The sequence below is a fragment of the Pipistrellus kuhlii genome, unplaced genomic scaffold (assembly GCF_014108245.1).
Source record: "Pipistrellus kuhlii isolate mPipKuh1 unplaced genomic scaffold, mPipKuh1.p scaffold_m20_p_2, whole genome shotgun sequence".
NCBI classification, from domain to species: domain Eukaryota; kingdom Metazoa; phylum Chordata; class Mammalia; order Chiroptera; family Vespertilionidae; genus Pipistrellus; species Pipistrellus kuhlii.
This window is the reverse complement of record NW_023425515.1, coordinates 1,906,375-1,919,674: the sequence shown is the minus strand read 5'-3', so window position 1 is coordinate 1,919,674 and position 13,300 is coordinate 1,906,375. Positions and strand designations below refer to the sequence as shown.

General features: G+C 37.1%; 1 protein-coding gene across 9 annotated transcripts in view; it reads left to right on the top strand.

Annotated features, from left to right (window-relative positions):
- BRWD1 (bromodomain and WD repeat domain containing 1) overlaps positions 1-9,516 on the top strand; it is an 88,193-nt gene extending 78,677 nt beyond the window's left edge. For all 9 annotated transcript variants that reach the window (XM_045585244.1, XM_045585245.1, XM_045585247.1 and 6 more), the window contains one exon: positions 9,162-9,516. In XM_045585244.1, coding sequence (XP_045441200.1) covers positions 9,162-9,481 — 320 coding nt within the window. In that variant the 3' untranslated portion in view covers positions 9,482-9,516. The remainder of the gene's footprint in view (positions 1-9,161) is intronic.
- The last annotated feature ends 3,784 nt before the right edge of the window (positions 9,517-13,300 follow it).

The following is a 13,300-nucleotide window of genomic DNA, read 5'->3' as shown; positions in this document are numbered from 1 at the left end:
CGAGTTCTTCGACGTTCCAAAATTAAAACGAGAAATCAGGGTAGAAGGACTGTGAGATACCATGATGGGGATGATGATAGAAGCTTAGAAAACGTGTTAGATTCTGATGATTGCACCTTATGACCTTGAGGGAAAACCAGTTCATTTAAAAAGGAAATGGACTGGAAGTTATGGTGAAACCTGGCTGTTAAAATTATTATTTTTTTTTTGTCCTACAATTCAGGGAATATATTTATATTTTTCTATGAAAAGTTATGAATGTGACTAAATCATGACTGTTATTTTTTATTTGCACTTGCTTGCCTTTGTAGCAGCATTCAGCACAGGTGCCAAAATATGCTTCATTTTGGGGGCAGATCTACTTAAACAGTATTTAACTACATATAGCAAGAGTTTGAAATACGTTAAACACTAGACATCCTGGTTATCAAAACCAATGAGCATTACTTTCATGGTCGCAAGTGCCATGCAGATATTTTTGGAATTTGTCAAGAGGTGGTAGTTTCTATCCCGTGTCATATTGTAGCATAACAATTTCACAAGACCTATGTTTACAGATTTTTCATAAATATTATGTCCATACGGACATTGTAATCATGGGAGGTGTTACCATGATTAGTAGTAGGCAAGGTACCTACCACTTTTTTTTTTTTTTTTTTTTTTCCTTTCCCTGGCTACTTGAGTAGAATGCATTATACCATATTTGGTCATTTTTATTGAAATTGTTTCCAGTTTTCTTTCCAAATGCTGTTGAGTCTTTCTCTCTTTTTCTTTATTTTAAAGGAAAATATTATTATTTTATAAACTTGAATTTATAAAGTTCTGGTAAATTATTATTTTTTAACTTTTTTTTTATAAAACATTTTGATCATATATTTTAATTCCTAAGGCCAGACCATAGTGCAAGCATTTTCTTTTAGATTGTGCTCTAACTAAAGGCTATATAATTTTCTTTTCATGATCTGCTGGTTTCCATGTGAGGGATGTAACCAAACTCTTGGTCTTTGATAGTCTTACTCTATGACATAGAGGAGTTTGTGTGCCTTAGATTTAGGGAGAGTTTATTCTTTAATAGAGTGTACAGAACGCAGAGAGTATTTAAATTATAGTTCCCCCCATTTCTATTGAAACCGTAGGGTTGAGTTTTGTTAAGTGTGCAATTGCAAATCTCATCTATATGGGAAACTAGTGAAACATTTTCTCCATCTCTTCGTTTTAGCTCACTGCTGCCAAGTGCAATCTCAAGCATTCTTTGCTGGGGCAACTTAAGTGTAACTTCATTAGTGACCTCTAGTTTAAACCTAAGAAAAGTCATATTTTGTTGGAAAATAATTTTGGAATCCATTTAAAGCGAAACTTTTTATCACATCATCAAATATCATAGTACACTTTTTTTTTTTTTTTGAGCCAAATATTTTTACTTGATAAGATTGTGCTACTCCAAACAGTATAGGTGGCCATTCCTAGCTTGTTTGTGCCTGAAGGTGGACTTGATTCAAATGGTTTACATATTTTGTAGCGAAGGGGTATGTTACAGTACTCCCACCTTTACTATTTATTGGCCCTGTTTGGTTTCAGACTAAATTAACCGTTTTCTCCTGTGTATCCTCACAGTGGCAGATAGGGGGAAGCACCAGACTCTGGTATTAGTGTTAGAGAATGTTCTTAAGTGTTGTTGCTTTGCAGTTATCTATTCTGTTTGACATGGTAGCTGTATTTTCTCTCCTAGACATTGCCAGGTGAGAGAGGTGGGAGCCTGCCTCTCCTTTGCGTGTTTAGAGATGCTCTTCCTCTTAAAGCTTGTGTTAAGTGCAGATAGACAGTTCGGTGCAGGATGGTTGTCCTTCACTCTTGACCTGAAAAAATTAATGGAATGCTCTTACTTTCTTAATTTTAAGAAGTGATGATAGATGTCATATCCATTAATTTATTTAAACTTTTCTTAAGCTTCTCCATTTTATCTCTAGTCTCAGGGTTCTAACTCCATGTTTACCATCATTTGCAAAATGGTACCAAAAGTCCGTAAATAAATATGGAATACATTCATAAACACATGAATTCTTTTGGTAAAATGCTAGTTTGATCATTTAGGCTTCATCAATAGAACTATTCTTTAGACTAAATTAACTGGTCATTGACTGGCTGGTCAACTAATTCCTACTTGTTCATTTTTCCCCCCAAATTGTTACACCCTTATTTATATAAGAAGTATTCTGGTTTCATCTGGAAAAAAAACCAAACACAAGAATTGTCCTGGTAACTTTGAATGTGTGGTTGGCAATGGTAGCTTCTCAAATTCTGAAGTAAAACTAAGGGATTATATAGAGAGAATCATTTTTGTGGGGTTTTTTTGGTCATGGTGCTATTCCTAAGGTTAACTGAATATGTGACTCACACTCCTAAATACCTTTAAGGAAAATTAATAAATAATTAATAGTTCAAAATGTTTACATTGAGCACTAGAACGTTTGATTTTTTTTCTACTTTATGCGAAAAGGGCAGGGATTTAATGCACAGATGTACTTTAATAAGTTTGGGATCGGTTTGTGTTTTTCTTGTGAGAAAAGATAAAAGGTTACAAATTGAATGTGAACTGATGAAGGGCTATAGCTTTCCATTGCACTTGACAAACTTAATGGTATATGAAAAAATACTACTGTGTTGTGTATGTCCAGAGTCCTCTGACTTGGTTCATTTATGGTTTAAACAAAAAGGTTTGAGGTACTTAGGTTTGATTTTTTTTTTTCTTTGAGTAACTAATTTTACCAAGCATATTAAGAAAAAAGAATTCAAATGTTTAAAAATAGGTGAGATTTTAAAAGCATTTTTTTTCATATTCTACTTTTAAAAAATAGGTATATTGACAATGTATAGTAATTTCTGAATAAAAGAAAAAATATATCCCAAGATAATTCCTAGGATGGTCGTTCTCCCTTTTTTTATTTTAGGGCAAAATCTCTGATTAAATGCTTTCTCAATTTAGTAGTCCTTAGAAAACAATAAAGCAGTTACAGCTTTTACATTAAAAACAAAAGTTTCTTTTAAGTAGTAGAGCGTTGTACCTAAAAAGGAAATTAGTTTTATAATAAGGAAACAGAAGGAAAGAACTTAAGTTTTAGGAAAATTCACTTCAAATCTAGAAGTGCAAATGGAAAAAGGAGCCAGAAACCAGTAAAAATACCGCCTGAGTTAACCGTGGTCCAAAAACAAGAATAAGCACTTCACCAAGTTCTCCACTTCAGCAGCTGATGACATCTTCAGTACAAATTCTTATTTAGAGTAACATTGGGTCCATACTGCATTCCCTGTCTTTCTTCTAGCCTTTTTCAAGAAGAACATTAGAACACAAAATTTATTAACTTCACTGTATAGTATTAAAAACTAGGCTGAAAGGATTTTTAATCTCTTCTGCAAGTACAAGCTGAATTTGTACCATCTGAACAAAATGAGGGTTTTGTATATCAAAATGCAAGAACGTCATTAAAGGTGCATATAATATTTTTGTTTTTTTCTTTCTATTCAATCGAATTGACTTTTCAAAAAACATTTAAGTGGCCAGATGAGGTCTTTTTGGCTTTTCCTTTACTATAGCTGAAATACCAGCCCCATATTTTTCATTGATATTAAGTCCAAATGTTTACTTTGTCAGGTGTCTTGGAGCTGTCACCAAGTACTAAGTTTTCTTACAGCATCTGGAAATTACAGCTCAATTCTGGTATGAAAGGGTGCAACCACTCTCCTCCATTGTAGAAGAAGTTTTTGTCACTAAGTACACCGTGCACTTCTGCAGTGGATATCGGGGAATAATAAAGCAGAAACCCTAAGAAATTTGCAGCCTAACCATTTTATTCTTGTATTTGGGAATAGAAAGACCAAACTAAATAAATTTGTCAAAGCTAGGGAGAAAGTGAAACCTTGTGGGAAAATATAGTCCAACTACATTAGTAAATGCTAATCCTGCTTGTAACTCAATTGTGAATTAACAGAAAGGATTGAAGTGTACAGAATATAATGACGAGGGCTGTGTTCCTCTTCTTACATTCAAAGAGTATTTTATAACTATTTTCTTAAATTGCAGATGTTGCCTAAGGATACATGGGAATTCTCAAAGTTCAGAGGGTTTTACCAGTCACTGCCAAGCTTGTTCCTAATATCAATACATTGTTAATATGGTAGGGAAAATGTCTAGATTCTGGTTGCCCAATCAAGGATTGCTCTTCAGATTTGATGGAGGGATGCTGAAGAGTGGGCAGGGCAGTCACAACATTTGGGTCCTACCAATCAGTAGGCTCTTAAGTTTGACAGCATATCATAGAGTATATATATAAATGTCAAGAATAATTGTTTCATTCAGTGTAGTGGTCAGTGTTGCAGTGTATTTTCTGGTCATGCTTTAGTTTTGAAGTTAATTTTACGGTAAGTTTTATCATTTGTTAAAACTTCATGGGGATTTGAGTGCTGAGAGAGAGGCATTCTGACCTAATGAAATGAGAAGACCAACGACAGACTTGACCTCAGCAGCTAACCCTACTTACTGATGGTTCCAGAGGGAAAGTATTTGGAAATGGTTGCCCTTTACAATTAGTGGTTAAATGTGAGAGGAATCTTTAATTTTCAATATATTGAGCTATATTTTCTAAGTGCTGATCAATATTGAGTCCTTGGACTGTACGCATTCAGTTCACCTGTAAAATTCTCACTGTTTTACTGAAGCCTGTCAAAGAGGTAAAAATCTTTTAATTTTCACTCCCACACAGCTCTGCTTTCACTGTCAGCACATCTGAGCCTTCACGTTTTCATCTAGAGGCCAGTTTTTTAATCAGTTACTCACTAAAAGAATAAGAATATAATAAGTTTAGGCTTTTTTTCCTTTTTTTAAACGACTTCAAGCCTCCTGGCTGATTCATTAAGGTCAGCAAAATGGAGCCAGTTTTCCTTGCAGCTCATCTTGTCTTAAGCAGGGTTACAAGCGGGGTGAGCGGGAACTGGAGGGGTCATGAGCTGTGCTTGGGTAGGGTTGCCCGGATTGTCTGGGCCCCACTGCCTTTCACTAGGGAAGCAATAAAGTAAATTGGAAACTCGGCATTTACTTCTGATACCCTACCCTGCCTCCCTTAGTTTGAGATGTCTCAAAAAATTCATTAGGCAGATAAGTATCATATCCCTTTCATACTTCAGAGAGCTTCCATCACAATTTTAGAAAAAAGTTAAAATGCCCATCACAAAGCTTGTGAGAATCTTAAGTACGTTACCAGTTAACTTTTCTAGGGATGAAAGCCTGTGTGTAAACAAAACAATTCAAGGTTCTCTGGTACCCTCACTGGGTGTATTGTAAACTATAGATGAACTTCAGTTCACTGATAAACCATAAACGTGACCCCGCTAGTGGAAAACAGCTCTATGGAATTATTTCTGACATCATTTGACCTGACACTCCATACTACAGAAGACTTCTTAGTGTTACCAACTCCCCTAGGGAAAATTGTAAACAGTTAAACCCAGAGAGTTACAGAAAACATTATTTTACAGGCATTCTCTAAAGACACTTCAAAGCCATGGGATCCGTTTGAAAACAGGCTTTGGGGGGGATGGATATCGTTAAGTGCTCTATGCTTCCCGAGTTTTGGTCATTTCATGGCTTAGCAGTGAGGGGAAGCAGTGAAGGAATCTCGCCCGCTCTGATACAGGCTCACCTGAAAGAGACCATAATTTGCAACTAAAGGTTTCCCCTCTGTATGGAATTGATTTACCTACCAACCACACGAATCGATGAGAAGTAAGAAACAGGCTAGTATATTGTTTTCAGCAGCACGCATTCTTTCCCATTCTCAAATTTGTTTTTAACCCAATAAAAATGCCAATCAGATTAAAATTCTAAATGCTTCTATAACAATGATGTGTAGTTGACTTTGGATTTAGGAAAACAATTTTGTATCAAATATAATTGGAATAAAGTAAAATTGGAATATGAACAATTCTTAAAATATAAAAAGATTATTGCTTTCTGTCAAAGCTGTATTGTCTATATCCATTTCTCTTCATTACAGACCATCTTAGAATACACAGTGATGTGAGTCATGATTTAAAGTAACCTGACCGAGGACTACTGCAGATGTAGATTTCTACTCTACTGAAGTTTTTCCATACCCAAATAGGGGTTCCTTTACAGGAGAGCAGCAATGCTTCAAGCATACTGACTGTTCCAACACGGGACTGACCCAAGACCATCTGGGACACTAGGACTAATACTATCTTGTTAGTGACACTATTATCATATAGGATCCTCCAAAAAATTTAAGCTTGTACACTAACATATAAATTGGACTTCTAGCTGAATTATCCTGTATATCTAAAAACTAGTTTTCCAAAAAAAAAATAAAGCACTTAGTAATTTACCAAGTTCTCAGTAGTAAAATTAACACTGACATGTATGTATTATTTTTATTCCACACAAGTTATTCAAATGCCTTAATATCTTTTTTAATATGGATTTTTTTACAGAGTAGAAGGGAGAGGGATAGAGAGTTAGAAACATCTATCAGCTGCCTCCTGCACACCTCTTACTGGGGATGTACTCACAAGCAAGGTACATGCACTTGACCAAATGGAATCTGGGATCCTTGAGTCCCCAGGCTGACGCTCTATTCACTGAGCCAAAGCAGTTAGGGCTTGGACTGTTTAGGAAGTTCTCGTTTCATGACATAAAACTAGAGAGAGAGCTCTGTCAAGTTGGAGTTGCTGTATGCAAACTAATTTCACATATTCTCTCCCACTTACTTGAAGTTCAGATTTCCTTAATTTTTAAACTCCACTCAGTTTCTTTTGTAGAATCTTAACTTTTTCCTTATTTTGAGTTACAAATAAGCATTTACTAAAATGTCTTAAGTACTTACCAGGTTCCTAAGTAGGGTACTTCCAGCACTACAGCTTAATATCATTTTTTCATACAAAACTTTGTTGTAATAGGATTTTGTCGATGCTAGTCAACTGGGTATGTGTTGAGAATGGACCAGTTGTCCACTTTTAGTGCTTTTTCAACATGCAAGTGGCTGCAGTTGAGTAATACTAGTATTACCTACCACAAGTACAAATTTCACCTTAATTTTGCTATCTAGTTTTAACCGTTTATCTGATGTAGCATATTAATATACAGGTTTGGGCAAAAGTAGGCATACCATTGTAATACAAGTAAATACAATAATAATTTAAGAATAAACTTACATGGACTCAGTACTGTAAATTTACTTTTGCCTGCCCTGTATATTCTAGCTTTTGCCCACACTGAGTTAATGTGCTAAAGACTGGCTTTGGATCTAGGCTTAGCTTGCAGAGAACTAGTGTTTACAATTTAAAAATTCCTAAGAAGAAATTCTTCCAGGTGGTAAAAAAAACTGCCCCTGAAGCCACTTCCCATTTTACTCCCTGACTTTATATACACGTGACTCCACAGAGTCCCAGGGGGGTGGCCATGGTGATCAGCTCAGTCTGCCAAAAAGTCATTTTTGCAATTTCTTTGATTTACATTGAACACAACGTTTGTTTAAAAAATGTTTTAAAATTGATTTTAGAGAAGGGAGAGGGGGAGAGAGAAGCATTGATGAGAGAGGAACATCAACATGGTTTGGCTGCCTCCAGCAAGCCCCTATTTGGGGATGGAGCCATCAGCCCAGGGAAGAAATGAAGCAGACTGGGAACCAAACTGCAGCCTCCTGGGTTCATAGGTTGACACTCAACCACTGAGCGATGCTGGCCGGCCTAGACAGTTGATTTTTAATGACTTCAAGACTAGGCTGCCAAGAGACAAGGCCTAACATTCAGGGGTTAATGAGCTTAGGGTGCATTTTTATCAAGAAGTATGTCTGCCCCAGAAGCGGGCTAATTCATCTTGTGTTTGAAACGTGAAGATCTAGCTTTGGCTCCACCTAACTTGCTAAACATGGAGTAAGTAGTTAGGCCCACCATCATGTGGCTCAGCACAGCGCAGTGTGATGGAGGACCTGCCGTCCTGGGCTCTCTGTCCTACTGTTTGTCTGGTGGCCCCTCCACTTGCTAGCTCCTGGCTACCAGGACACTTCCTTAAAGGAAGCCTTCCTTGCCCTCAGGGGAGGTTGTTTCTGGAATATGCTCTCACAGCACTGCACTACTAGTTGTCCTCAACAGCACTTGCATATATGTAGAGTTAGTTTGCTTCTGAATTTTTACCCTGATCCTCTGTGTGCCTGGCACATACCTAGCTCAGGAAATACTTGAATAATGAGACTAGGATGTAACAATTCCAGTTATATAAAATGCTCAAATATTTGGGGGGGGAAAATCTCGGATTAAAACCACATTTCAGCCCTATAAAAACAAATATAAAATTCCTTTTTATCTACTAACCAATTTTTTTCCTTTAACCAAAGGAAATGCTGGTATAAATTAGAGTTAAATCCTTGTGATAGTGCTGACGCTGGTCATCATGATGGGATTTCCTCCTTGTTTAGGTTCTAGGAAAATTATTTCAGAATTCCTATTGAATATTTTAAAGCAGTTCAACATGGAGTGCTGGCAATGATACCAAAAGTTAAGACCTCTATATGGTTCTATTTTAAAAATTCAGATTTTAAAAAATTAAGATTTTAGATGAATGACTTTGATGCTGAAAGTACTTAACCCCATTCTCACAAGTCTGCTACTGTTTGAATTGACCGTTATCAGTGACCGTTACAGATGGTTTAAACGCACATGTGTCAAACACAAGGCCCGCGGGCCAAATCCGTCCCGCCAGGCCTTGCAATGTGGCCCGCACCGCGCTGTCATCACTGCACTCCGCTGCGTTTCCATCACAATGACAGTTTATGACTGTTCAGTAAACCATTCAGCCCGCGATTTAGGCTGGATTTTAGATTTTGGCCCCTTCTCTGATTGAGTTCGACACCCCTAGAAGTATGCCAGGTGGAGGGAGCACAGCTCTTATTCAAGACTTTCTTTTGTAGATAAAGCGATGCAAGGTTATTTCATGGTCAAAAGCGGGTCGTAATTGATGATCACTTATGTTTTCATTTAGCAATGTGAGTAACTTTGCCATTTATTGTTTAGGAATGTATTGTTGAAGAATGTAAGTAGTGAAATCTTGTGTTACAAGATTTTTGCATTTACACGAACTTTCACTCGTTTTTCAGAATCTGTTCCTAGAGACAGAGATCCCAATACAAAAGTGAGAACACGTTTGCGTAATCAGAAGGATGCAGTGCAAATGCCTAGTGACACTCTGAGAGCAAAAGTGGTGCCCGAGAGAGTCCCCCGCAGATGTGCTGCTGTTGCTGCAAATAAGATAAAGATAATGAGTAACCTAAAGAACACGATTTCCGGACCAGGTGTCTGGAGTAGGAAGAGTAGCAGAAAACTGCCCCATCGGAACGCTTCTGCTGCGGCTAAGAAAAGATTACTGAATGTGTATAAAGAGGATGATACAAGTATAAGTTCAGAAAGTGAAAAATAGCAAAATGCTTTTGTTTTAGTCAGAGCAGATCCTGGGAGGAAAAGCAGTGACTATGAAATGTGTACGTGGAATTGAAAACAGGGCCACGGGTGGACTGGCAGTTGCATTCTGCTCCTAGCTCTCAAGGACGTCCCTGGTTGGCACCTTCGGAGGAATTTCTTGAGAGCCATAATGCAGAGTCCCAGTGGGTCCCAGGAAGGCTTCCTCTCAGTGAGGTTTTGTACAGACACTACAAAGAACTCTGAATAGGGAACAGTCTGTGTGTGAAGCCTGTGGGTGGACAGGCAGGCAGAAAAGTCTAATGCCCGCTCATAAAATTCCTTTCAGAAGAAAGGGTCTTGGAGAAATTTCTTGATTCCTAAGAGGAAGAAAATATAATCGTCCCTCCATATCCCAGGGGGTGGGGTTGGTGCTAAGACTTCCCCAAATCCAGAGATGCTTCTATGGTGTTTATATAACGGACACACACTCTCTCATATACTTTAAATCGCCTCTACTTAGAATACCTACTAAAATGTGGATGCTATGCAAATAGTTATACTGGACTGTTCAGGACTAATGACAGAAAAGTCTACAAAGCAACTGTGGTTAGCCTAACTAGTATACATCAACAATGTGGCTTTTCCCCTAGTAGTCTATTCTTTGTTTTTTTGTTTGTTTTTTTTAAATATATTTTATTGATATTTTTACAGAAAGGAAGAGAGAGGGATAGAGAGTTAGAAACATCGATGAGAGAGAAACATCGATTAGCTGCCTCTTGCACACCTCCTACTGGGGATGTGCCCACAACCAAGGTACATGCCCCTGACAGGAATCAAACCTGGGACCCTTCAGTCCGCAAGCCGATGCTCTATCCACTGAGCCAAACCGGTTTCGGCCTAGTAGACTCTTTTTTTTTTTTTTTAAAATATATTTTATTGATATTTTTACAGAGAGGAAGAAGGGAGAGAGACAGAGAGCTAGAAACGCCGATGAGAGAGAGACATTGACCAGCTGCCTCCTGCACCCCCCCCCACCAGGGATGTGCCCGCAACCAATGTACATGCCCTTGACGGGAATCGAACCTGGGACCTTTCAGTCTGCAGACCTACGCTCTACCACTGAGCCACACCGGTTTTGGCCTAGTAGACTCTTCTTGAGTTGTGGTTGGTTAATCCCCAGATGCAGAACTCGTGGATATGGAGGGTTGACTATAATGGGAAGTGTACAGGGTCTAGAGCAAAAGCCTAAAGGAATAAACATTTAAAATCTCAGCCTGCTAATTTTAAGGGTTTTGCATTCGAGTATAAAAACTCGGACTCACAGGACCATGATGTCATTCTTACAATACAAATGAGGCACACTTCACTAAGTGCCATCGAGCATATTTGACTTTCGAATGAAGCAAATATGTACGTTAGCAAGATGCAGTTCCTCCCGTTCACAGCCCCAAAGTCCACGAGGACTTGAGGATTTGGTAATCCAGGGGTTTGAATAATGTTCTGAAGTAGTGTTGGAAATGGAATCCATTCATGTTTTATTTTGTTTACAATATTGGAATTCATATTGAATGATGACCACTTGATATGACTGATTCAGGGAATATATATTTTTCTATGAAACCCATGAATGTGACTCACCACTTCTTTTCCTCATTTTTACTTTCAGGGAGCAGCATTCACAGATGCCAAAATGTGCCTCGTTATGAGGCAGGTCTCCGTTTTAATAAGTTAGAAAATACAAATTACAGGTCAGGATCAAGAGTGTCATATTTTTAGATGATACAGCAACACCCTCTTATGTTTCTCTAGAGCACCTTACATGTTAGAACTTTATGAACACTGAGCAAATTTATTACAATCTCAGCACAGCACACTCTAATGGCAGTATGTCTGGGCTATTTCATTGTGGCTTCAAATAGGACTAGAATCCTGGTCTTAATATTAAGAATTTCTTGGCCATGAGGTATAATTTGTTAATAGGTATTTGTTGAAATGAAAATCACCAGGTTAAATGAATGCACTGTCAAATCTTTAACATAGCACATGCTATTGGAAAACTGAATTGTTAGTTGTTTCCCATTGAAAAATATCTGTGAATATTAATATGATTTGCATGTGAAATCTGAAAAAGGAATATATAGAAACCTAACGGTTTCTATATATTCCTTTTTCATTAAAAGACTTATGTAATGCATATATATATATTTTTTTTTGTTACACAGATTCGCCAAGTGTCTAGATTACTTGAGAAATTTGTTTGTGGTTGCATGTCTACTTAAAAAAAGGCTTTTTTTGTTGTTTTCTTTTTCTTTGCATAAGCCAGAATACTTCTATCCTACAGTTCATGTCCTTTATTCTGTTTATAGTATACTTTCAACTGAAATACTGATGCCAATGTCTTGTTACTAGTACAGATGAGAAAGGGGAGAATTTCAAATAAATGAAGTTTTAGGTGCATGGGATTTGCTTTTTGAAATCTAATGAAATTAAACCTATTTCCAGTCCCATATTTACACTTAATTTCATAGAAAATTTTTATTGGGTATTTTGCCACCTTTATCTCCCACCACAAAATGAAAATATTTATCTCAGTTAAGATTGCTTTATGTAAAAGGTTTTTTTTTTTTAAAAAGATGTTTCTAGGACCTTTCAGTGTAATGAAAGGATTCCAATTTTGAATTTATAATTTTTGCTGTGGTTGGGTTAATTTCTCTGGCTTAGTATTTAATTTGAACACAAACATGCCTTTTTTTTAAGTGCTCAGCCTAAACTTATTGTAACTGCATGATATAAGCTTTTGTTTAAATCTTAACATATTTGTAAAATGCTAAAAGGTATGCAGAATTTTAATTACGGACAAATGTATTATCATTACCCTATTTATAATTTCAATGAGCTTTTAGAAATAATTGCTTTATAATTATGAAATCAAATTGAAGATCTTAATAGTAAAATTGACATTATTTTATTTAACAAACGGGCTAGGACAAAGTGATACCAAAACCTTTTTATTTTGTAATTCAGTCTTTCTATACAGCCAAATTAACCCAGGAGTCTTAAAGCAGTTTTAAAACATCACATTGGCAATCTTGTACATTCTAGCTCAAGTTTCCTAAGCACTTACAGGATAGCAATTTGGGTCTTACTGTTTATACTTAAGTGTTCACATTTTGCTTCGAAGTCCAGTCTTATATTTTGCAGTAATGTGTAAAATTGTTAAACATTGGTTTTATGTACATGGTTTTGTGATCAGTGTCTCCACATCTTAAAAGCAAGATGTTTCCAGGAACTGAGTTTTTTTTATTGTCTCAAGAGGCTTCCCCCACCCCAAATTAGTACTTAATTTGGAAATTACTTACAGACAGCACTCCAAAGTGTAAGCAATGCCATGTAGTTTCAGCCCCACTAAATCTAGGTAAACGTGTTTTAAAAAAATTTTCCATTGCAATACCGGATTTTCCCCCTTTTATTTGAACTGTGTACATTTGCCCTTTTTTCTCCTGTTTGGAATAGTGAGTGCTCTGTGAACTGTCTTCCAGCAAATTTGAAAGAGAACCAATTAAGCACTTTGCTTATTAGTGCAAGGCTGTTTAAAGCGGAAACACATTTTGTATTAGAGATGGCCACGTTCTTAAAAAAGAAGCTCATATTTTTGCAGTCTCATAGTCTTTCAGACCATCGGCTTTTGAAATGTGAATTCCTACTGCCAGAGTAAAGGCATCATTTTTGTACCACCAGGAAGCACTGTGTTTTTTCCCGCCCGCCATCCCTCTTCTGCCTGCCCATCCCTCCTCTGCCCATTCCCCCTGCCTATCCCTCCTGCCCATCCCTCCTCTGC